Raw genomic sequence first — 26,858 nt, 5'->3', positions numbered from 1 at the left:
ACTCACCAAAGACTGTGCGAGCTGGAACAGACTCTCTGTTCAGCCAGAAAGACACTTGTGACAGAATGACAGTCATAATGCATGGCAAGTAGGTCTGGATCACAAAGTAGCCAATTTTTCTCTTGAGGTGGAAGTGGGTTGTCATGACAACATATTCTCCTGGAAAGAAAGTAAAATTAGGTGGTATGTAACCGAACAAACATTGTTGGATTGAGGTGGCTTCCAATTCAGTTCACAAAGCTCCTTAACCTTATATTCAAAACATCCTGGCACCTCCCAAATCCATGAAACCAGATCTCATGAAGTAGTGAAATAAATAAAAAATATTTTTTTAAAAAATAATTAAGATCTTACTATGTGCCAAAAAACTTTGAGTATTTTGGGAGTATTTACTTTGCACCCTTCCAACAACCCTGTAAGGAAGGTACTAATTATTATCCTTTGTTAAATTCAGTAGTTAATTATAGCTCTTACTGGATTTGTCTGAAGCATTTTACACAGTCAAGCCCTCCATCCTCCTGGAATGACTCTCTTCAAGGAATTTCTAGGCCATGATGCTCTTCTGGTTTTCCCCTACCTCATTACTTCTCCAGTCTCCTTTGCTGATTCCTTTACATTTCTAAACACTCGAGGATGTCAGGACTTGTACTCTTTTCTGTCTCACTCACTGCCTTTGCTTTCTCAGTCTGTGTCTTTAAAAGGCGAAAGATTTATGCGATCTGAAGAGAAACCAGAGTATGTGTGTCTTTAAATAATACATCAAACTCTGATAATCCCCAATGTATATCTTCTTAGTGGGCTTCCTTACTTGTTATGAGTTGAATTGTGTCTCCTGGAAAGATATGGTAAAGTCCTAACCCTGAGTACCTAATATTGTGACCTTTAGAAATAGGGTTGTTGCAGATATAATTAGTTATGATGAGGTCATACTGGAGTAGGATGGACTGTAATACACTATGAATAATCCTATATAATAAAGGGCTAATATGCTAATTAGACCAAATAGCAGAATGACTGTCCGGATGACCTTCAGGACGAAGCCGGGGCTGTGAGGGCCAAGGCTGCGAGGGGCTGCAAGGGCTGAGCCCCTTGCATGAATTTTGTGCATCGGGCCTCTAGTGCTCTTATAAAGAAAAAAACGCACAGGGTGATGTTATGATGACATGTGATGACAGAGGCAGAGATTGGAGTGATAAATCCACAAGCTAGGGAATGCCGAAGGCTGCAACCTTCAGAAATTAGGAGGCAAAAGCACAGAACAGATTCTGCTTCAGAACCTCCAAAAGAAACAAACTCTGCCAACATCTTGTTTCAGACTTGTAGCCTCCAAAACTGAGGGATAATACATTTCTATTGTTTTAAGCCACCCAGTTTGTGGTACTTTCATACACAGACCTAGGGTTCCCTACACTACTCTGGACCTATGTATTCAATTACCTATTATACATCATATACATCATCACTTGGGGATCTAATAGGTACCTTGACCTAAGATGTCCAAGTCATAGATTTTATTCTCCCCATCTCTCACCCCCTTCAACTGGCTCTCCCAACAGATTTTTCCCATCTCAGTAAATGGTAGCTCTCAGAAGCACAGGCAAAAATAAAATTCTTCTAAAAGTTAGAATCACCATTGATCTCTCTCTCTCTCTCTCTCTCTCTCTCTCTCTCTCTCTCTCTCTCCCCCTTGTATGTACCTTCATGTACATACATGCATAATGCATACACACACAGATACCCAATCAAACAACAAACATTGACAGTTCTTTCTCCAAATACTATATATACATAATTTGACAACTTCTCACCACCTCCACCACTGCCACTCTGGTCTAAGCCACTAGGGTACTATAAAAGCTTTCAAACTGGTCTTGCTTCTGTTCTTGCCCTCTTCAATGCATTCTTTGCACAGCAGCCAAAATGATCATTTTAAAACATAAGTCATATTTGGTCTCTCTTTTGTTCAAGACTACCATCTCTCAAAGAGTAAAGGCCAACTTCTCTTAAATGATCCCCAAAGATCCATCCAATCTGACTGCTCCACTATCTTTCTTGTCAGAGATTTTTATTTTTCACCTCTTTTTCTCCACCCACATTTGGCTTTAGCAGGTCTCCCAAATGAGGCAATTTCCCACTTTCCTACCCTACCCACTCCCTTCTACCTAAACCAAGGAAGCACCATCTGTTTACGCAAAGCTAAAAATACAATACATATTGTATGTGTATTCACAATCTACCTTTTTATATGAACATGAAAAAATAAGGCTTATTTTTAATTTAGCAAATAATTCTCATACAAAATTATGGAATGTGTTCTTCATTATAACTTTGGAGTGTCTCTCTTTTCTTTCCCTCTGTTTATTTTTCAGTCTTTTTATTTGTGTCTTTGTTCCCCACTCTCTTCACTTCTTTCCTGTCTATGTCCATTTCTATTCTTTTTTCTCCCTGTCCTTCCCTTCATTCTTTTTCCACTGAGAAGGCATTGAAGATTTATTTTTAATGATAATTGGACTTTGATTAGCATGGGAAATTTCCCCCCTTCCCCAGCTTAGGCTCATACCCCATAAACTCCTATCTATTGACCTATATTTTATAATCTGAAATATTTAATAAATAAAATATATAGTAAATATTATTCATAAATTAGATATATTCTCTGGAAATGAAAGGCAAAGCAAGTGGACTTTGCAAAATCTTATCAAATTACCCATTTGCCTTAAATGACTGAATATATTTTATTCAGTCCTTTCCTTTTATATCCCTCTTTCCTTCAATTTCTGTCTTTCTATCTCTCTTTCCAAAGAATCAAAGAGGGTGACTAAGATCAGCAAAATGGTGGAATAGGACATATAGGCTGTAGTATCCAATCACAAAAATATGGATTCGCAACTATCCACAGACAAGAATGCCTTTTTGAAAATACCAGAACCTGGAAGTAAGGCTGAAATGCCCTCTTAGAGCACAAAACAAAGCATCGAACAGACTGCCAAACTACCACAGGAACTCTGGGGGAGTGTTGGGGGAGGGGGGAGCTGTAAGAGATCAACTGAAGGACTTGTATGCATGCATATAAGCATAACCAATGGACACAAGACACTGGGGGGTAGGGGAGGCCAGGGGAATGTCAAGGGGAGAAAAAAGAGACATATATAATACTCTTTGTAATACTTTAAGCAATAAAACAAAATTAAACATAAATAAATAAAATAAAAGGGTAAGAGAAGTGGTTTCACTTTGCGGCCTACTTCCCCGCCCACCCCGACCCCCCCCCCCCCCACGCCACCCCCCAGACCTGCACTCAGTGTCATGCTTAGCAGGTTCCTCTGAATCTAAGGTTTATCCAGTGGGAAAGGAGAGCTCATGGCAGATGGACGCTTCCAGTATTCCAAGGCATTCCCCTGGAGGCCGGCTTCTGTCTAGCTCCATGGGGCACACTGGGGGAATTGGCAGTGTTAAACAACTTGCTGTCAGCTAAGAACAAAGAAGGGGGCTTGGGGAACTTACAGCCATCAGTTCCAGATTGCAATCTCTTCTGATGAGAGTCCAGCAGTCTGCCTTGCTTACTTAGAAATCCAACCTCTGACAGAAACCTTCGGCTCTGGCAACCAGATAAGTACAGGATAGGCGGAGGTCCCGCCCAACAACAGAGGTCTGGCCAACAGCAAAACTCAGAGCAGACTTCCAGCAATGGTGGTGGACCAATCAAAAGGGCCACATTCCTTGGTTTCCTGATGCGCTCAAAAGGCGACCTCTGGTGGTTAAAACTTGCCAGCTGCTCAGCCTAGGGTGGTGGTGCACTCCCCCGCCCCCCCCCCCACACACACACCCACCTCACCCCCGTCCTGGACCTCCGTTAATCATGCCATTCCCGGGGGTCAAAATGGTGAAGGGATTAAGCAAACGGAAAAGAAAAACAATATGCAGGCAACCGTATGGTGATTAGCAGCGGGAAATGGGGTGGGAATGTAGAAGAGAGCAGAGGGGGGATAAAAAGTGATGTAAGGAGACTTGTCTTGGGGTGGTAAACACACACTACAATATACAGATGATGTATTATAGAATTGTGTACCTGAGACCTATACAATAAATTCAATGAAAATAAAAACCCCGCTGGCCACGTGACGTCAGAGCAGCAGCTGTTCTGTCCACTTCCTGCGACAGAGCTTAGGCAGCGACCCAGTCCGCCAACACAATGACCTCTAAGAATCAAAACCCGCTGGCCACCTGCCCTACCACACGCCGACCACAGACAAGGCAATTATGTCGGGCAAGCCGTTAGATATGCCGCATATGCGGCAACTCCTGGGAGTGAAATTCAAAGGCAGTGTAGCCGCGGGAGGGGGATGACATTGGAAACAAAACCCGCTGACCATGTGGCTTGAAAGTGACAGCCGACCCAGTCCACCCACAGATTGAACACCAGAAAACATTACAAGCTGGCCACTCAGCCTAGAGCAGCGTCTCTGCAGTCAGTATACACCACAACCCCTGGGAATCAAACAGCTTCGGAGTGGAAGCAACTCCTTTCTGAAAAACAGTAACCTGAAGTAAAGATAATTTCTCTGGGGAACAAATATGCCCGGACATGTGGCCTGGAGCAGCAGTTCAGGGATTTGACTGTCAAGGGTTGCCGTTTACGCGGCAAGCTCTACTGGCTCATCTGACACGTTCCCCAGGGAATTGTCTTGTCTTGGTCAGCAGGCAGCTTTGGTGACCCTAGGCCAGTGGGTTTTGATTCTCAGGGATCATGGCGGCCTGGGTTGCAGCCACCCCCAGGCTGATTAGAATGGTGGTTTTCAGGGGCTAAGGGGTAAGAAAAATGGGGAGATGCCAATCAAAAAGCACAAACTTTCGATTTTAAGATGAATAAAATCGGGATAAATAGCTGGGGATCTAATGTACAGCTGAGCATTGCTCCCTCTTCAGGAGCGCCCTGACAACCAGTTGGGAGCTCCTGCATTGAGCGTCTGCCCCCTGGTGGTCAATGCACATCATAACGATTGGTATTATACACATGATTTCTCTGAGTAGGTCTGGAGTGTTCTCAATATATATATACACACAAAAGATAGTTTATTGGATTGTTCTAATCATTTCATAATGTATATTATATATAATCACTTTGTAACTCTTAAATGTGTACAATTTTATTTTTCACTTATATTTGAATAAAGTTGGGGAAGGGGAGCAGAGGCAAAAAGAATTCTCCTCAGTAAAAACTGAAGTGCCTTTTACTCATTTGGGAAGATTTCCCATTTCAGATAGTACTGCAAACTGAGTCCACTGTGGAATAGATAAAGGTCAATGGAAAGCTACTTTAGCACATTTACAGGTTCATAACCTAGATACCTTCTGTGAAGGAAATTACAAGTAGATGTTTAGAAAGCTTAACAAGTACATTCACTGCATTAATTAACTGAATAGGTTATGTTAAATACAACTATGATGCTTTGTATCTCTTTACATCCTTGCATCCTCTTCTCTGCAAAAGTGGGAACTGAAGGTTTGATCAGATTAGATTTTTCCAAGTTCTCTATTCTATTTACACCCTTGTGCCTCAGCTTATTAAGCTTAAATAACATCTGTGTTATGTGTGAAATACACAAAGTATAATATAACATATACTAGAGCCCTGACCGGTTTGGCTTAGTGGATAGAGCGTCGGCCTGCGGACTGAAGGGTCCCAGGTTCGATTCCGGTCAAGGGCATGTACCTTGGTTGTGGGCACATCCCAAGTGGGGGGTGTGCAGGAGGCAGCTGAATCGATGTTTCTCTCTCATCAATGTTTCTAACTCTCTATCCCTCTCTTTCTCCCTTCCTCTCTGTAAAAAAAAATAAAATAAAATATATTTAAAAAATAAAATAAAATAAAATATACTAGAGGCCTGGTACATAAAATTCAAACGGGGGGGGGGGTCCCTTAGCCCAGCCTGTGCCCTCTCGCAGTCCAGAACCCCTTGGGGGATGTCCACCCACAAGCTTAGACCCGATCCCCAATCCCCCTGGGAATCAGGCCTAAGCTGGCAGTCAGACATCCCTCTTGCAGTCTGGGGCTCTCACAGTCTGGGACCCCTCGCTCCTTACTCCCTGCCTGCAGTGGAAGCAGGAGAGGCTCCCACCACCGCCACTGCGCTCACCAGCCATGAGCCTGGCTTCTGGCTGAGCGGAGCTCCCCCTGTGGAAGTGCATTGACCACCAGAGGGCAGCTTCTGCATCAAGTGTCTATTCACTAGTGGTCAATGTGCATCATAGTGACCAGTCATTCCACCATTTGGTCGACTTGCATTTAGGGTTTTATTATATAGGATTATATAGGATAATGGATGTGTATTCATGAATTACTATCTATGGATCAGAAATGCAGAACAGCCTAGCAAATTAATGCTTTATATAACTGCACATATTTTCATAAAGTGGATCATTATATTCTTCTTCTTTAAAAATATACTTTTATTGATTTCAGAGAGAAAGGGAGAGAGTGAGTGAGAGAGAGATAAACATCAATGATGAGAGAGTAACATTGATAAGTTGCCTCCTACACAACCCCCCACTAGGGATTGAGCCCACAACCCAGGCATATGCCCTGACTGGGAATTGAACAGTAACCTCCTGGTTCATAGGTTATGCTCAACCACTGAGCCACACCAGCATGATTTCTTTCTCCTCCTGCTGGTATTGCTACCTCTCTCTGTGTGCCTTATTGTGAAAGATTACTCTTTAAGTAATTTAGGGAACTTTCCCTGCCTTTGCACTATATCCTACAATGCTCCATCTGTGTTAAGTGCACAAATATTTGAGAATACAATGTAAAACACATTCACAATTTATCCAGTTCCTAAGGCTGTGAATGATACAAGGGGCTTCTTTAAGAGCTTGGCAAATTAATTCATACAAAGTGAGTGGATATATTTTCTTAAATTCATGTTTGGTATTTTTCCAACTATCTATGTTCCTTGAACTTTATCTAGTGTCCTGTATTCTTTTAATCCTCATCTTTCAGAGTTCTCTTTGTGTTTCTTTCAATCTCTTATTTTCTGCTTTGTCTTTACTTAACCTTTGCTACATGTGTAAAGACACAATATACTAGTATACAATGACCATAATATACTTATTCTAATGAATGGTCAAATTTCTAGGAAAGATGGAAAAATAAGATCATATACCCAAATCTTCCTCTTAGAAAATTAATTGCAAAATTTTTCCAAATGTGGGAAAATGGAATCAGTGTTGAAATAGGGAATGGTATGAACAATTAGCCACAGATTTTAAAGACTTTTATTCATTTATTTAACACATGTTTGAATCTGCAGCAAAGAGCAGGAGCCCTCTGGTTAGAATTACTTCATACCAAGGACTGATAGCATTCAGAGAGAAAGAAACTCATACAAAATAGAACTTCCATAGATTATAGGTCTTTCCCTATTATCTATGGTTCAGCTGCCTATTAATATGTTGAGTAGCATATTCAGAATTCATAAAGGAATATCTATAATTTATAATGACATAAAGACAATATACATATGTGATGTAATAATATGTATGTGGTACATAAATCAAAGGGTATCCAAGGGTGTACAGCAAAGTCTCCCTCTCATAGCTGCCCTAAACGACCCATCTCATTTCTCCCTCCTTTAACTACAATTAACAGTTTCTTGTGGATATTTCTAGAAATAATAACCCTATACAAACATATAGCCCTATATATCTTCAGTGTTCTGTGCTCTGCATTTTTTTTCACTCAACAGTATATCCTGCAGATATTTGCAATGAACAGTAACATCAAGGACTTCATCATTACTTCTTACAGCTGCAGAGTATTGAATTGTGCAAATGTATTTTAATATACTAAATTACCTTTTTACTTATGTACTTTGTATCATGCTTTTAAACTAATTTTAGATGTAGTCTAATTATATCTGCAATGACTCTATTTTTAATAAGGTCACATTCTGAAATACTGGGGTCAGAACTTCAACATGTGAGGGGACATAATTCAACCCGTGACACATGCATTTCCAAGATTGAAGGAAAATTGGCATGCCCATACACTGATAATGGGAGTGTGAATTGCTTAACCTTTTAGAATGGCAATTTGTACATATGTATTAACTTTTCAAAAATGTGTCTACTTTCTGAAATAGCAGTCTTGATATTCTGTCTCTATCCTAGGCAGATAATAACACAGGAGTAAAATGCTATATGGAAAAAGGTCTACACAGGGTTGATTATAGCATTAAATCACATAAAATAATAGTAGATAATTGGCTAAATTGAGTATGATTCACATATGAGGTCATTAAAAATGAAAATATTATTTTACTGAATTTAACAATGAAATGCTATACCTCTCAGTGATAGCAACACTTATCACATCATTGTCAAGAATACTGTGACATTGAAGGAAAGACTTTTACTTCTCTTTTTAAATTTTAAAGTAATTAAAACAGATAATAATAATGTATGTCCAGTCTAATTATTAAAATACTGCTATTTATAACTAACAAGAAATAACAAGTATTGGTAAGAATGTGGAGAAAAGGAAAGCCTTCTTCATTGTTGGTGGGAAAATAAATCGGTGCAGCCACTATGTAAAACAATATGGGAGTTCCCCACAAAATTAAAAATAGAATGACCACATGATGCAGCAATCCTACTTCTGGATATTTAGCCAAAGAACACAAAAAAACTAACTCGAAAAAATATATGCACTCCTAAGTTCACTGAAGCATTATTTACAATAGCCAAGATATGGAAGCAACTTACGTGTCTATGGATAGACGAATGGTGAAGAAGATGTGGTACATATACACAATGGAATGTTATTCAGCCATAAAGAGAAGAAAATATTGCCATTTTTGACAACATGGATGGACATTGAGGGCATTATACTAAGTAAAATAAATTATACAGAGAAAGACAAATATTGTATAATCTCACTTATATGTGGAATCTAAAACAAAACACAATCCAAAAAAACAAGCTCACAGATACAAAGATTAGTAGTTGCAAGAGATAGGGGTGTGTGTGGGTGGGGTAGGGGTGGGGGTAACAGTTACTAGTATATGGTACAGATTATATATAAAAATTCTTGTTAAATAAAGTAAATACCTGTACTAGAGCGGATTATATCTGTCCCAACAACATGGCCCAGCAGGTCATATTGATTCAGGCGAGAGCCGTCCTGTGCTACTTCCACAGATTTGTTCTTCCCAAGAGTCCAAGAATAAACCACTTCAGCTTTTGTATAGGCATCTAAGGCATAAAAGGGTCAAGAAGGAGAAGTTGAAAGGAAATAAAAATGGTTATTTTTGATACTAAACTTGCATGAGTTTAAAATACAACTTACATCCCAAAAGAGTTCTGGGTAGGTGTTCTCTCTTCAACTGAAGTACATGTATCCATCAATCTAATAAGCAATCATTGTATAACCACTATTGTTTATGCTGAGAACACAGAAATGAACCTAAAGTGGTCTTTTCCTTCAATGACCCACAGTCTTTTGCACTGCCAATAAATTGTTAACTTTTTGCTTCTCTTGGAGTGTAAAGAGTGGGGATAAGAGTAGGAATAGATAAAATATAATCTAATGCAGTTGTCATAAATTGAGATGCTTATAGGAGATAGAGAGGTACCTTAAATTAGTAAATTAGGCTAGTTGTGAGAAAAATTACCTGCCACAAAATGTAACAAATTTTCTTTAATTAGTTATAGGGTGACCATATTAGATAAAGTTAAAAAAAAATCATACTAAAAAAAAAACTACACAGAGGAAACCAAGATGGCGGCATAGGTAAACACCTGAAATTGCTGCCTCGCACAACCACTTCAAAAATACAACTAAAAGACAAAACGGATATCATCCAGAACCACAGGAAGGCTGGCTGAGTGGAAATTCTACAACTAGAAGGAAAGAGAAAAGCACACTGAGACTCAGAAGAGGTGCAGAAGTAAAGTGCAGAGGTACGGAGGTGCACGTGGAAAGGGCTGGCAACTGAGGACATGATTTTTTGTGTTTTTGTTTTTTTTTTTTTCAATCAGGAGGGACTCTCAAGCTCCCGACAGCTCTGAATTCCAGCTTTGGGCAAGTCTCTGGGGACCCAGACTCATACAGGGAGAAACTGTACTGTCTGGCATCTGGTCAGAACTTGAGGGTGGCTTTCTCTCAGAGGTGCTTGAAGCGATTACCAGGACACTAAGACGCAGGACCTCTTAGGGTAGGACTAAGGATCTGTCATAGCTGTTTGCTCCGCCCTGTTGATTCCCTGAGACCCTGCCCCACCCAAGCTGTGCGCAGAGGCTTTTGCATATGAAAGGCCTGGCCTTTGCAACCTGAAAATTACCTAACAGACTGCAGCTGGGTCAGAGAGACCCAGAACTTCCAAGAGAAGGCACAAGGCCCCACAGCAGCTTGCATTGCTTCACAACTGGGCCTCATCTGGGCACCTCCAAACACCAAACACAGAAGAGGAATCTGAAGATCTCTCCATAGCTCCTGCTGGGTAGCCTCAGGCAGAGGCTAAATTAGCACCTCCTTAGAGATCCAAGAGCCAGTGTACCCAGTGGTCAGAGTGAGATCATCCAGATTACAACTCCTCAGATCCATAAGGGACACACTCAGGGGGCAGACTCAGTGAGCACCAAAGCCCCACTGAAGCAAGTCTTGCCCCAGAAGGGTGTCTCCAGCACAGAAGTTCTCCCACTGTAGACACACCTGATTCTCACAGACAATTGGCCTGGAGGTCAATTCCTCCCAGTGATACCTACAACAATCAAGGCTTAACTACAACAAGACTGTGCACAATGACCACAAGGGGGTGAACCAAGAGTGTCCTCCTCAGGTAACTGGGGAGGCTGAGGCACTGGGCCCTATAGAACACCTAGCACAGACAGCCACTCTATCAATACAGGGAAGCATAAAAAATGCAGAGACAAAAAAAACAGGTCACAAATGGCAGAAATGGAGGAAAGCAAACTACTGGATATGGAGTTCAAAACTACGGTTATAAGGTTTTTCAAGAATTTTCTAGAAACTACTGATAAATTTAGTAAGACCCTCAATAAGTCTAGTGAGACCGCTGATAAATTTAGTGAGACCCTCAAGAAATCTAGTGAGACCCCCCGGGATATGAAAAAGGACCAACTGGAAATTAAGCATACACTGACTGAAAAAACGAATATTATACAAAGTTGCAACAGCAGACTAGAGGATCGCAAGAATCAAGTCAAAGATTTGAAATACGAAGAAGCAAAAAACACCCAACCGGAAAAACAGAAAGAAAAAAGAATCCAAAAATATCAAGATAGTGTAAGGAGCCTCTGGGACAACTTCAAGCGTACCAACATCAGAATTAGGGGGGTGCCAGAAGAAGAGAGAGAGCAAGATATTGAAAACCTATTTGAAGAAATAATGACAAAAAACTTCCCCTACCTGGTAAAAGAAATAGACTTACAAGTCCAGGAAGCGAAGAGAACCCCAAACAAAAGGACTCCAAAGAGGACCACACCAAGACACATCATAATTAAATGCCACGAGCAAAAGACAAAGAGAGAATCTTAAAATCAGCAAGAGAAAAAAAGTCAGTTACCTACAAGGGAGTACCCATATGACTGTTAGCTGATTTCTCAACAGAAACTATGCAGGCCAGAAGGGAGTGGCAAGAAATATTCAAAGTGATGAATAGCAAGAACCTACAAACAAGATTACTTTATCCAGCAAAGCTATCATTCAGAATTGAAGGTCAGATAAAGAGCTTCACAGAGAAGAAAAAGCTAAAGGAGTTCATCACCACCAAACCAGTATTATATGAAATGTTGAAAGGTATCCTTTAAGAAGAGGAAGAAGAAGAAAAAGGTAAAGATACAAATTATGAACAACAAATACACATCTATCAACAAGTGAATCTAAAAATCAAGTGAATAAAAAATCTGATGAACAGAGTAAACTGGTCATTATAATAGAATCAGGGGCATAGAACGGGAGTGGATTGACAATTCTTGGGGGGGAAAGGGGTGTGGGGGGTGCAGGAAGAGACTGGACAAAAATCGTACACCTATGGATGAGGACAGTGGGGTGGGGGGGTTAAGGGCAGAAGGTGGGGTGGAAACCGGTGGAGGGGACCTATGGGGGCAAAAAAGAGGAACAACTGTAATAATCTGAACAATAAAGATTTAATTTTAAAAAATCATACTAGGGCTATTTTAGGTCTTAAAGAAATGAAAATTTTTAAATGACATAGCAATAATTAATAATCACTATTTTTTAAACTTATTACTATTCTGATTTGAAAAACACAAACCTGCCATCTTTTTTCTGCACCAGGGTGTTAATGATAGGTCTTGCATTTAGAATTTCAATGGCAAGTAAAGAATTTAGTACAGATTAGTTTTAACAGGGGTGTGGGTAAGGGAAATGAGTTGGGAATGAAGGGAGAGACATGTTTTCTTTCCAGACATGGATTAATTCTTTGCACAGTGTATTTTATATTTCGGATGAGCATCTTGTCTTAACTCCAGCACCTGGGCACAAAAAGGGAAGTTGACCTCCATACTGTTCACCCATTTCATCCAAGTTTTGGACTGGTGTTATGTCCATAATATGCTCTATTTAAATGTTTTACTACAAAACAAATAATTCCTAGTGAATTTACCAATGAACAAATATAAACTCTGTGTCCATACAAAACCTTGCACCTTGGGTATACATTTCATAACAGTCTAACAGTAACCTTTACACACACCAATTGTGATCTGCTTATAGTACACTTCTTAGGACTTCATCAGTATACCCAAGTAAACCATTTCCTGATTTTTTTTGTAATGGGCAACATGCCAAAAAGTTCTTCATTCACATCAAAATTCTCATTGAAATCATGAAAAATTATACATAACTCTATGGTATTTTTATATATGTGCTCTCATAAACTACAAAAGAAAATACCACAAGAAATCTAATTTTTCCACATAGTATGCCCTATTTGGTCTCAGTAATTTCTTCAAAACAGTGACAGAAATGCTTCTAGTTCAACATACAATTTCTGCTGTGATTAATAGATATTTTTATGAATCTAGCATTTATAAAATACTACAGGCCCGGTACTCAAAATTCATGCACAGGGGGGTGTCCCTCAGCCCAGCCTGCACACTCTCCAATCTGGGACCCCTCGGGGGATGTCCTACTGCTGGTTTAGGCCTGATCCCTCTCACAATCCAGGACTGCCGGCTCCTAACCACTCACCTGCATGCCTGCCTGATTTCCCCTAACTGCTTTTAACTGCCAGCCTGATCGCCCCCTAACCACTCCCCTGCCGGCCTGGTCACCCCCAACTGCCCTGCGCGGCTGGCCCAGTCACCACCAACTGCCTTCCTCTGCCAACCTGATGGCCTCCAGCTGTCCTCCCCTGCAAGCCTGATAACCCCCAACTGCCCTCTCCTGTCAGCCTGGTCACCTCCAACTGCCCTCCCTTGCCAGCCCGGTCACCCCTAACTATCCTCCCCTGCCAGCCTGGTCACACTTAACTGCCCTCCCCTGAAGGCCTGGTCCCCCCCAACTGCCTTCCCCTGCAGACCTGGTTGCCCCCAACTGACCTCCTCTGCTGGTCTAGTCGCCCCTAACGGCCCTCCCCTGCTGGCCTGATCACCCACAACTGCCCTCCCCTGCCAGCCATCTTGTGGCTGTGGGCGCCACCATCTTTGAGGGTGGGGAAGTCAATTAGCATATTCCCTCTTTATTAAATAGAATTTGTGACAGTGTGAGGGTCAATTACCCATCTTTGTGACAGTGTGAGGGTCAATTAGCATATTCCCTCTTTATTAAACAGGATTTTAATGCCTAGGAAGGTTTGTTGCATAGTGCTTAACTGCATTTCCCAGTAGCAACACTTTGTGTATGCATTCAAACACAAAACTTATTGGACTTTCAGGTTCAATAAACAAATAAGCAATAAATACATAAAAGAAAAATCCAGAATTTTATGTGACATTCCCCAAATTTCAATCTTAACAAATAATTTCAAAAGTTATAAACACTGTATATATCAAGTAAATCACATCTGCAAACCACCAATGTACAACCTCTGGTCTAGAGACTCTCCTATAGATGGCTATGGCCTTCTGTGATTCATCCTTGGAAACAAAGCATCTGCTGTTTGCTATGGGGTATTGAGGGCTCCCAACTGGAATTGTAGATCTTCAAATTAGTGTCATCAAGAAGAAATGGAAATCTTCTCAGGACTCTTCTCATAACCTTACCCAAATCTATTCTAAGACTATTAAGTGAGGACTATACCCAGGCTATTAGTGAAATGTGATTTCATGTCTTTTAATTTTCCTCAGTGCCTTCCATCTTTAGTATATATGTTTTGGGTTTCACTACTCAAGAGAATCATCTGTGTATGTCTTCTTATCTTTGCTGTGTAGATGGTTGTAACTCCCTATGTTTAAAGGACAATGCAATGTTCTGCCCCATATACCCAAGAGTTTGAAAATATAAAAACTAAAACAGGTTTTTTGAGGGAAAGGGCAGAATATAAAATATATTTTCTACCACTAAGAAAGAAAAGGAATTTTTTTCTGGGTCTCTTAACTTAAGCTGAGTACCTTGAGCATTAAGAACCTGAATATTAGCTCCAAACTCCAAACATTTCCTAGTATAGATTTGACAATAAATTGTGCAGCTACCAGTACCTAAGAAATTTCAATGGGCCAAGAGTGGCAACTTGGTTCATACAAAAATCAATGGATTAATTTCTGTGGAAAAAATATATGGTACAGAGGAATTATGGAGGAAAAATATTCTCTTCTCATATGGTGGAGGTCAAAGTAGGAAAGGCATAAAATAATAGTGGAAGAGAATAGAGAGAGAAATACATTTTAAAAAATTGAAAACTACTTGATTGTCTGTTCATAGTCTGACCCTGTACTGGTAAACAAAGGTTAATAAAGCATAGTAACTACCAGCAGGGTACCCACAATCTATTGGGAGAGACAGAGAGCTTACAATGGTCATAGTACAAGCCTGAACATGAAAACTATGCACACTAGTGGAACAAAAACAAGTATTAAATGAAACCGGAGGATGGTGCTATTGGTTCTGCTCCAAGTGCAATATTAAATAAACCAGTTAGAGAAAGATAAATATCACATGATCTCACTCATTTGTGGAATATAATGAACATAAACTGATGAACAAAAACAGATCCAGAGACAGAGAAGCATCGATCAGACCATCAAACCTCAGAGGGAAGGTAGGGGAGGGTGGGGGTAAAGGAGAGAGATCAACCAAAGGATTTGTATGCATGCATATAAGCCTAACCAATGGACACAGACAACAGGGGGGTGAGGGCATGAGTGGGGGGTGGAGGAGGGCAATGGAGGGATAAGGACACATTATGTAACACCTTATTCAATACAATTTTTTTAAAAAAATGAAGAACAATTCATAAAGTAGCCTTGGCCCTGGCTGGTGTTGCTCAATGGTTAAAGTATCAGCCTGCACACTGTAGGGTGCAGGTGCTATTCCCAGTCAAGGGCATGTACATATTGCAGGTTCTATCTGGCCAGGGGTCTTTGCAGGGGTCTTTGCAGGAGACAATCAATTGATGTGAGATCTCTCTCTCTCTCTCTCTCTCTCTCTCTCTCTCTCTCTCTCTCTCTTTCTCTCTCTCTCTCTTTCCCTCCCTCCCTCCCTCTCTTCCACTCTCTCTAAAAATCAATGGAAAAATACTTAGAAGATGAGGCCACCTTTTATATGTGAAAGGACATTCCTAGCAAAAGAACAACACAGCAAAAGCAAAAAGCATATAAAAATATGGAGTATTAGGGAATTCATGGCATCCCTGGACTTAGAGGCTAGAGAAAAGCTAATGTCATATTATGCCATATCTTAATTGCCCACACTAAGAAAGAAAGATTTTAGTCCATAGGCTGTAAGTTATTGTGGACCTGACCAAAGTATAAAGATAATATATCCAGATTTATGCTTTGGAAGGCTCCCTCTAGCTGCAGTATGGATTACTAGTTGGAAAAAGTGAAACTGTAGCCAAGACAACAGTCAGAAGGTCATCACAATGTTTGGAATGAGTAACCCTTAGGGCATAATATATAGTAGTAGACAGTGGGTTGAATTGAGTGGGACAAAGAGGAGATTTCAAAGGTAAAACATTATAACTGATGGTTAAGGAAAGAGGACGTTTAAGGAAATAATCTAGATGGTCCTGTATTTATAGCTTTTGCCAGTAGGCGGATAATAACGGAATTCATTCACCCACCAGGGAACAGAACTCTTTCCCTTCAGGCTTTCTCTTTCTTCTCTCCTTCCTCCATACCCTTTTGGATTCCTTTAGCTCCTCAGCTTTCCTCCCATGGAGTCTTACCTCTTCTTTTCAGTTCTAATCTTTGTATTTTCGTGGAGGAGCAAAGGTAGAGTCGGGGGAGGTGAATACTGCAGAAAGGATATCTACCAAACTATAGAAACTACTGCATTCCCAGAATGGCCCCCTCAATATATATTGTATGGACTATGACAGTGATGGAGAACCTTTTGAGCTCGGCGTGTCAGCATTTTGAAAAACCCTAACTTAACTCTGGTGCCGTGTCACATATAGAAATTTTTTGATATTTGCAACCATAGTAAAACAAAGATTTATATTTTTGATATTTATTTTATATATTTAAATGCCATTTAACAAAGAAAAATCAACCCAAAAAATGAGTTTGCATGTCACCTCTGACACGCATGTCATAGGTTTGCCATCACTGGACTATGATGGCACAACCATGTCATTGCTTTTGTTGTTTTGCCAAATGTCTCCTGTTACTTGAGCCTTGGTATGTGTCAGGCTCTAGGAAAATGGGAAGTAAAAAACAATCCTGCCAAAATAGCACCAATAAAAAAGCATTTCCTTTGAACTCATATTGTCAGAGTTTGCTTGTTTGCTTGCTTATTTAATTCAGCCAATCACTCTCTTTTTTTTATTGCTAAAAGTATTACAAAGGGTATTACATATGTGTCCTTTTTTTCCCCCTGCCCTTAACAATCGCCCCTACTCCCCAGTGTCTTATGTCCATTGGTTATACTTCTTTGCATGCATACAAGTCCTTCAGTTGATTTCTTACCCCCCTCCCTCCTGCCCCCCAACGCTCCCCGGCCTTCCCGCTGCAGTTTGACAATCTGTTTGAGGCAGCTCTGCCTCTGTATCTATTGTTCAAAAGTTTATAATGGTCTCTATTATCCATGAATGAGTGAGATCATGTATTTTTCCTTCATTGACTGGCTTATTTCACTTAGCACAGTGCTCTCTAATCACTCTTTTAACAAATATTAAATCATTATTTTACCTAGTTAAGGTTCGTAAGTCATAAGACATTTGAGGTCACATCCCTTCATTGAACTTATATTCTACTGGGGAAAGACAGAAAATAAAGAAAGAAAGAAAATGTCATACAGTAATATGTTCTGTGAAAAAAAATGGAACAGTTTATGGGGTAGGGAGGGATTTCATTAAGCACAGTGATCAGAGAAGACCTCTTTGAGGGAGTAGCTTTTAAGCTGAGACATGGAAAAGGAAAAAGACTCAGAGTTTGATGGAGAACATTTCAGGTAAAAACAATAAAGCAACAAGTGCAAAGGTTTCTAAGTGAGAAAGATCCTGCTGAGTTGTAGGAATGGGCATAAGGTCAATGTAAAGGAGAGAGACACATATGAGATGAGGTTGAAGAGATAAATGACAACTAAAACCAAGACAGGGAACACAAAAGAAGGTTTTATAGAAAAAATAATCCATTAAATTTAGGCATATTCAGTAAAAATACAAGGGTTTTATGGACCTAACAACTAATGCCTAAGGTTAGCATACATATGAAACCAAATGGAAACAGACAGTGTATAGGTTTATAACTAATCTAATAAAAGAGAAACATGCAAATTGGTGTCACTCTGCTACACCCACCAGCCAATCAGGATGAGCATGCAAATTAACCTAACAAAGATGGTGGTTAATTTGCATATGCAGGCACAGAGTGAAGACTGAAGGCTCCGCCAGAGCAAAGCCTGAAGATTACTGAAGACTGAAGAGGCTTGCCTTCTCTGTGGTCAGAGTGGAGAAGCCTCCAGACTTGGCTGGGTCCCGGGTACTGGAGGAAAATCGGTGCTGGCAGCCAGGGGAAGGAAGGCCTATTGCACGAATCTCTTTATGCAACGGGCCTCTAGTACATTTATAATCCTCAGGACTTTAAATTATCCAAAGTGACATGACAATGCTATAGGCACTAGTTACTGGCAACACAGAACAAATTTTTGTATCTCAAGTATGGACTATATATTTCTTGCTTCTATTAAGATGATCATGTGTGTTTTGTCCTTTATTCTGTTAATATGGTGTATATCCTTCACTGATTTTGGGGAAAAGTTTTCAGTTAGCAATAATTACACCTCGGATAAAGCTCATTGGCTAAAATACTGCCACTGTGCAGGGCTATATTCATTAATTTGGGATGTTAATCCCAGTTTATATTCCTGGGATAAATTCTACTTAAAGATAGTGTATAAGTTGCTTGGTTCAGTTTGCTAGGATTTTGTTGAAGAGCTTGTGTCTATATTCATAAGGGATATTTGTCTGTGGTTTTCTTGTGGACTTTGGTTTTAGTATCTGAGTAATACTGACCTGGTTGAATGAGTTAAGAAAGGTTATTTCCTCTTCTATAGTTGGCAATACTTTGTGAAGACTTAGCATTAATTCTTCTTCAAATGTTTGATAGAATTCAATGATGAAGCCATATGGGCCTGGCTTTTCTTTGTGGGAAGTTACTAATTTAGGTATTTCAAAATTTTTGTAGCTTGTGTGTTTCCATGGATTTTTCCATTTCTTCTGGACTATTTAATTTATTAGTGCTCAGAGTATTTCTGTATAATCCTGTATATTTACGTAAGGCAATAGTCATGTCACCTTTTCATGATTTCAGTAATTTGATCCTTCTTTCTCTTTTTTTCCTTGGTCTGTCTAGCAAAAGGTTTGTCAGTTTTTTAAATCTTTTCAAAGAACTAACTTTTATATTCTTTAATGTTTTTTCTATGCTCTATTTCATTCAATTTCACTCCAATATTTATTATCTTCTTCCTTGTTGTTTTGGGTTTGGCTTGTTCTTCCTTTTCTAGTTTGTTAAGGTCAGGTTTTTGATTTTAGATTTTACTTCTTTTTAATATATTTTACAATAATAAATTTCTCTCTAAACACTGCTTTAAACTGATGCATTCCATAAATTTTGATATGTTGTGCATCATTTTCATTCATTGCAAAATATTTTCTAATTTCTCTTGTGGTTTCATCTTTGACCTATTGTTTACTTAGGGATAAACTTGTTTGCGAATTTTCCAAATTCCCTTCTATTAATTGCTTTCTAATTTCATTCAATTTGGGTAAGATAACACATTCTGCATGGTTTCAGTATTTTCAAACTTATTTAATCTTGTTTAATAGTCTAACCCAGAAAATGTTCCATGTGTACTTGAAAATAATGTGCATTCTGATGTGTTTTGGTAGATTGCAGTATAAATGTTTGTTAGATCTAGTTGGTTTATAATGTTGTCTTCTCATTCTATGCCGATGTTAGGTTTAGTTGTTTTATTTAAAGTGGAGTCTTAAAATATTCAGTTATTATTGTTGAATCATCTATTTCTCCATTCAATTCTATCAGTTTTGGTTCATGTATTTTGGGGTTCTGTGGTTAGGTGGAAAATATACACACACACACACACACACACACACACACACACACACACACACACTAGAGGCCCAGTGCACAAAAATTTGTGCACTCGGGGGGCATCCCTCAGCCCAGCCTGCCCCCTCTAACAGTCTGGGAGCCCTCACAGGATGTCCTACTGATGTCCCTGTGGGGAGCAGGCCTAAGACTTAGTCTGGCCTCCCTCTGTGGAAGGCAACTGGCCGATCAGGTATATAGGTACTTTCTGAAGGCAGCACAGACTCCTTCCTTATTTCTTTCCTCTGTGGTTGGAGAATAGGGGACTAAAAGGTGGAGACAGAACTGTGGCTGGGCCTGGGGCTCCTGTAGGCAGAAGAAAGAAGGAGAGGGCTGGGGAAAGTCTAGACATGGTTTTCTTCAATTGTCCTCCCTTCCTCCAGGCTCCTCGCTCTGTTCTTTCCGTGTCATGGTGGATGCTTGGGCCTTGGACAGACAGGAGCCCAGCGATGGTGGAGTTCAGCCCCCTCACTTCTCAGCTGAACATACAACTGCCTTACATTCCAAGTGGAGCTGTTTTCAAGTGGCTAAAGTGCTGGCAATTCATGCCTCCTGGCCTTTCCCCTCTCAGGCTTCCTCCTTGGGTCAGTTGCGAACTTCACCGACCCACCAAAGCAACTCTGCCCTGGTAGTTTTGCACCGGCCCTTGCCCGGGCCTGGCCAGGCACTCTTCCTTGAGGTCTCTGGGTCCACAGTCTGAGGTCACCCAGAGCCCGTTCCCCTGGACAGGTGGGGTAGGGGGGCTAGCTTGAAGAGCTGGAAGAAGATGGCAGAGTAAGAGTTGGTATGAACCAGCACCTGCTTAGCCAGACTTCCTAAGCTCCCCACCGGGCCCAGGCTGGGCCCCTTCCCCACACCAGGAGGATCCCAGCTGAGGTCCCCTCCCTGCACCCAGCACTCTCCTCCCTGTTCTACCACTGGGGGAAGGGAACAGCTCACCTGCTCTGGACCCTGCTAACCTGGAAGGCTGAGGCACACGCCAGGCGGTGCAGCCTAGGGTGTTGGTGGCTGCGAGCCTTCTCCCCCTCCCTGAAGCGTGGGGTGGGGTTGCAGCAGCTCACAGCCGCCCCTGGGCACCGTGCATGGAGACACCGCTCTCCACTGAGCCACCATCTGCCCAGGACCTGTGGGGTTTGGGATGGCCTCGGGCTCCCACTGGTCCCACTGAAGCCAGACTCGGCTTGGCCGGCCATCCCCGCTGCCCGAGGGCTGCGCATGCCCCACGGGCCTCATAGTCCTCATGAATTGCTGTGGTCTGGCTGTCCCATCCCAGTAAGTGGCCATCCCGGTCACCATGGCTCACTTCCCGGTGCAGTTGGGCCTGCCCAGCAAGCATGTAGGCAGGAGCTGGGCCTCTGAGGGGAAGGAGGAGGGATGTGCGGGCCAGAGCAGAAGTGGGGAACTTGGAGGTGTAAACACAGCCCCCCCACATCGTGCTGGCCCCTCGCGCTGCATTCCCGAACCCCTGGGTGCCCCTGCCCAGCACTGTGCTCTTGGTCCTGGGGTGGGGATGAGGGACCTGGAGCTGCGGCCTGAAGGCAGCCCTCACTGGCTTGGAATCACAGTGGTTGATCAGGGAGGGATGTGGGGAGCCAAATTCCGCCTCTCTCTCTCTTCTCTCTTTCTCTCTCTCTCTCTCTCTCTCTCTCTCTCTCTCTCTCTCTCTCTCAGAGGGCCCTGTGTCCCCGGCGGGTGGGCGGGGCTCAGGTCCCACTCACCATTGTATTGCTGCCTGCTCTGTTGCTGCTGAGGTGGCTGCGGCGGGGACTGCTGACCTGGCCCAGGCCCCTGGCCAGCCTCCTGCACCTGGACCCCAAGCAGCAGCGGAGCTTCCAGCAGCCAAAGCAGCAGCAGTGGCCAGTGCACCAAGTGCCTGGAGCCAGCTGAGAGGCGGCGGTGGTGGCCAGAGTCCCAGCTCCCCTCTGCCACCGGCCCCACTGGAAACACCCTGGCACAAAGTTTCCAGCTCCCAGCGCCTGCGGCTGGGGACTTCTTAGGTGCCTCTTCCTCTCCACCGCCTGCGCTTCATGAATCGCAAGTTTCTGCAGAGGCAGCAGCTGCAGGACGCAGAGTGAGAGACAGGGGAGCAGGCCGAGTGCAGCTCGGGCTCGACAGAGGGCACCAGCACAGAGGAGATCTCCCTGGTGGCAGGGGGAGCCGCTGCCCGCTGGGGAGATCTCCTCTGCTCGGGTGCCCTCCGTCAAGCCCGAGCCTGAGCCACGCTTGGCCCACTCCCCTGTCTCCCACTCTGCATCCTGCAGCTGCCTCCTCCGCGGAAACTTGCGATTCATGAAGCACAGAGGGTGGGGAGAGCCCGGGTGACTCCAGCACTCCAGGGTCACATCCCGCCTTCCTGGCCCTAGGCTGGCTGGCTCCTGGTGGGTGGGCGGGGCTCATGCTAAGGCAAGCGATGCTGCCGATCCCTCGCCCGCCCCCCGGGTCGCACACAGGAGTGGGCCCCCTGTCTCCAGTGGGTGGGTGAGGGCTCAGGCAAGGTGATCAGCACAGCTTGCCTTGGCCCCAGCCCCCGCCCGCCCCTGGATCACACACAGGAGTGGGCCCCCTGTCTCCGGTTGGTGGGCAAGGGCTCCAGTGAGGAGATTGGCACCGCTTGCCTTTGCCCCAGCCCCCGCCCAACCCCCGGTCATGCATGGGGGCCTGGATGGTGGCTTGCACTGTCCTACCCTGCCTGCAGTATGCAAATTAGCCGCCATCTTAGTTGGCAGTTAATTTGCATATCACCCTGATTAGCCAATGGGAAGCATAGCAAAGGTACGGTCAATTACCATGTTTGTTTATTATTAGATTATATATATATAATATATCTTTATAATAGTTATATCTTCCTGATGAATTGACCCTTTTATCATTAAAAAATCCGCAAGGCATCTGGAGAGTGGGAAAGAAGATGAGAATAGGGTTCCCTGGTCTTACTGAGAATCAGGTGTTTTTTGTTTGGTTGGTTTAGTTTGGTTTGGTTTGGTTTGCTTTGGTTTCTTTTGGTTTTTTAAAGTACTTCTCAGATTGTTGTAAGCCTTTGGTTAGAGTTTGGAGAAAATTTATTTTGGCAATTTATGGAGGAATGTATTTTCAGAAGTTCTTACTCCACCATTCCAGAATGGCTTTCTCATTAGAGTTTATTTAAGATTAATAAACTTAAGAATTTAAGTTTTTAAGTTTTAAGAATTTAAGTTTTTAAATTTAAGAATTTAAGTTTTTCTGCACACTTTAAGAATTTAAATCACTCTCTCCTTCTTGATGTACTTTGTCTTCCAGGGCAACATGTTCTCATAAGTTTTCTCATAATTCACCTGTCCTGTCCTTCAATATACTGAGTTATTCTCTTCTCTGTAGCCTCTAAATATTAGTGACTCTGGAAAAGTCCTTGATATTCTTATCTATATACAGTATTCCCTAGTGACCTCCAGGCTATGGCTTTAAATATCACCTATATGGATGACACTTTAATTAAGTCTCTAGTCAGATATCTGTTCCAAACATCACACTTACATCCTATATCATCAGTATCCAGAAGTACTTTTTGGTGTCCCTTATCAAGTACAACCCCCACCAAGGGGTAACCAGTATCCTGACTATTGCTTCTATGTGGAAATTCTTTCCTGGAATTTACCAGGAAATTTATATATTTTCCTGAATACCAAATACTGAGAAAAGTACGTGATAAATCAGCAAAATGGAAAATGCATTACAATTTTACTATAAGGATTAAATCTTAATAATAGACATAGAGACATTACTGATTTGAAGGGATCTACTAATGTCAAATAAAGAGCAAAAGCAGGAAATGATGGCACATTGAGTTGAAAATTTTGAAATTTCCAGATATCAGTGCAGAAGTACATATTGATCTGATCAGTTGATTTTGCTTATTATCAGTGTGCATTTGTGGCCCTGTATGATGCTAATGTTGAGCTATTCTTACAAATTATATATTAATAAGCCTATATGCATAGTGTATAATATATAAACCCTGTGATTGATCTTTCAGGAAATAAGAAGTTTGAGAATCAAAATAAACCTCAAACTGGCAATTTTGACCTTTGAATTGGTATAGTGCTATTTACCTTCCTAAGAGATCCAAACACATGAAGATTAGCTGGTGTTTTTCAGTTTTTTCAGTGTTTGAATATCTTTTAAATTACTGGTCTTTGCTATACTTTTAAACATACTCTCTTATTTATTTAAAAAAGTGAACCAAGTTACTTGTCAAGTGAAATAAGCCAGTCAGAGAAAGATAAATATCACATGATCTCACTCATTTATGGAATATAATGAACAACATAAACTGATGAACAAAAACAGATCCAGAGACAGAGAAGCATCTATCAGACCATCAAACCTCAGAGGGAAGGTAGGGGAGGGTGGGGGTTAAGGGGGAGAGAGCAACCAAAGGACATGTATGCATGCATATAAGCCTAACCAATGGACACAGACAACAGGGGGTGAGGGCATGAGTGGGGGGATTGGGGGGGTTAATGGGGGGATAAGGACACATATGTAATACCTTAATCAATAAAGACATTTTAAAAAAAGAAAAGTTACTTGTCACTACTTTTGCCACTATCACTCTGATCTGAGCCATTATCAGCTCTCATCTGAAATATTAATAACCTATAACCAGATGCCCTGCTTCTCTCCTTCCCATACTTACATTTTTAGAGAGCATCCATAATGATTTTTTAAATATATTTTATTGATTTTTTACAGAGAGGAAGGGAGAGGGATAGAGAGTCAGAAAAATCGATGAGAGAGAAACATCAGTCAGCTGCCTCCTGCACACTCCCCACTGGGGATGTGCCCGCAACCAAGGCACATGCCCCCGGCCAGAATCGAACCTGGGACCCTTGAGTCCGCAGGCCGATGCTCTATCCACTGAGCCAAACCGGTCAGGGCCATAATGATTTTTTTAAAAACATAAGCCAGATAATTATTTTGTTCAAAATATTCCAATCATTCCCCATTTTCCCTCAAAATAAAATTCAAAGCCCTTTAATGTCCTACAGGACTCTGGATGACCTGGCCTGCTCTTTGATTTCATCTTCTCCTAGTGCTTTCTCCCTTACTCACTCTCTCCAGCCACACTGGCCACTTTGATGCTCTCACAACAAATCATTCACCTTTATGATAAGGGTCTTGCCCCTCCCTGAATGTTCTCTCCACCTGGAGCACAACTGCCTCAGATAGCTGTGTTGTTAACACTTTTTCCTTCTTAAAATTTCTACTCAAGTCACCTTTTCAAAGAGGCATATGCTGATAACCCTATTTTAAAATTTCAATGGCAACATGTATCCTCCACCTATACATGACTTATCTCCATTATACTGTAGTAATTTCATGTCTTCAATTGTGCTTCTCAGTTTACAACATACTTCATACTTTACTTTTTTATCCATTGTTTATTTTATCTCTCATCATCACTCTCCTCTATAATATAAGCTGCACAAGGGCTGGGTTTTTGTTTTATTCATGGATGCATTCCAAGTTCCTAGAATAGAGCTTGGAACACAATCTATAAATATTTGACAATGATTGAAAAATATGTCAAACATAATTATTTGGGTCTTTTCAAATGCTCTGTCTATTTCAAAATACAGAGCTAAATCTAATTTAGACATGATCAACATAGACGTTGATATATTGCTTTGATGACTCACATAAAACTCTGAAATTGAGAGTAAGAAACTCACTCAAATTCTTTTCAATTTTTATTTCTCTAATTCATTTTAAAATGGGTTGTGTATCTACTAATTTTTCTGTAAGATTTACAGCTACCAGCAAGGGCAATACTGTAAAAATGAGAAAATACCCAGAGTTTCTTCCTGTTTACCATTTACTGTAGAGAATTGGATAGAAGTATATGAGGGTGCAGGTAGAATAGACATTTCAAAAAAAATAACAACATTCTATTTGAGGAATCTGTAGCAGCTCTGTCTTCTGGACAATTTAAGAAACAGATGTTAATATTTCAATCTAATGACATGAAATTAGTCTAAATAAGGTTTGCTTGAAAATTCTATTAAAAGTCTGTCTCCTCCTGATCAGTTAATACTACTCAATCCCACTTTCCCTTCCCTGTTTTCATACCAACCTGGATTAAAGGCCTCAACTTTAGAAATTACTAGGGGGACAGAAGAGTAAATATTCAATTTCTTTTTTTAAAAAGCTCAGGCAAACAGAAAGTGAGAAAATACGTACAGCTTCCAAACTTCAGTGGGCAGGCATGCACATCCATGGGAAAATCTTCCAAATGCATGGGACACTCAGCATGAATTGTTAACCTAAAAGTAAGGAGAACAGAAAATGAAGTTAAGCTAAACTGAATGATATTAAACATAAAGCTGAGTTCCCATTATTATCAACAAAGTGCTCCTCAGAATAACTGGATTTTTTTGGTTTAGGTTCATGGAGGTCCACATCTTTATAACACAAAGGATGGAGTAAATGAAGCAGTTAGCCTCTCAAAGCACCATTCAGTACTTAGAATTTTTATCAGATCTGAATTTCACCTTACTACCTTTAGTAAAACAAATATAACTTATGCCCTAGCTGAGCTCCCTTAACTACTATCCCCATCCAAAGAAACCTTAAAACAGCAGGTTCTGATTCATTTACTCTGATAGCATTTTAAGAATTTCTAAAGTAATTCTCCTCAGTAGGCTATCATGTAAGTTAACCAATTTAAAATTTTCACTGGAGAGGAGAGATGTGTAGAAAGATTATTCTGATAATGAACAGGCATAAAAGATATCTCTGCTGCTCACAGCAACTACTACAGCTTTGCTAAAGGAGATGATTCTTGGAGAACAGATGCACGTGCGTGCACACACATACACACACACAGAGCAACTGGTCAGAAAAATGCAAAGGTGATGAAAGACATCAAAAACCTCAGAGGCCAAGTCTGAAGAGCTCATGGTCTTAACAGAAACAACATATGCGAGAGACTGTGCATGGATTCCTCAACGGAAAACTGGATGGGTACTATTTGTCATGCCCTATACTCATATACCTACTTTACTATGTTCAAATAATCAATTCCAAGGTTTCCTTTCCAATTTCTTTCAAAATTTTTGAACCTCATC

At 41.3% G+C, this 26,858-nt stretch overlaps 1 protein-coding gene and 1 pseudogene across 3 annotated transcripts in view; both read right to left on the bottom strand.

Annotated features, from left to right (window-relative positions):
• GABRA3 (gamma-aminobutyric acid type A receptor subunit alpha3) overlaps nt 1-26,858 on the bottom strand; it is a 231,952-nt gene that overhangs the window by 44,654 nt on the left and 160,440 nt on the right. For all 3 annotated transcript variants that reach the window (XM_036305993.1, XM_036305992.1, XM_036305994.1), the window contains 3 exons: nt 25,972-26,054; nt 9,109-9,252; nt 7-159 (listed from right to left, as the gene is read on the bottom strand). In XM_036305993.1, coding sequence (XP_036161886.1) covers nt 7-159; nt 9,109-9,252; nt 25,972-26,054 — 380 coding nt within the window. The remainder of the gene's footprint in view (nt 1-6; nt 160-9,108; nt 9,253-25,971; nt 26,055-26,858) is intronic.
• On the bottom strand, nt 18,285-18,472 carry LOC118654947 (annotated as a pseudogene).

The sequence above is a fragment of the Myotis myotis genome, unplaced genomic scaffold (assembly GCF_014108235.1).
Source record: "Myotis myotis isolate mMyoMyo1 unplaced genomic scaffold, mMyoMyo1.p scaffold_m19_p_4, whole genome shotgun sequence".
Taxonomy (NCBI): domain Eukaryota; kingdom Metazoa; phylum Chordata; class Mammalia; order Chiroptera; family Vespertilionidae; genus Myotis; species Myotis myotis.
The sequence above is the reverse complement of the archived record's forward strand: the minus strand, read 5'-3'. Positions and strand labels throughout refer to the sequence as shown.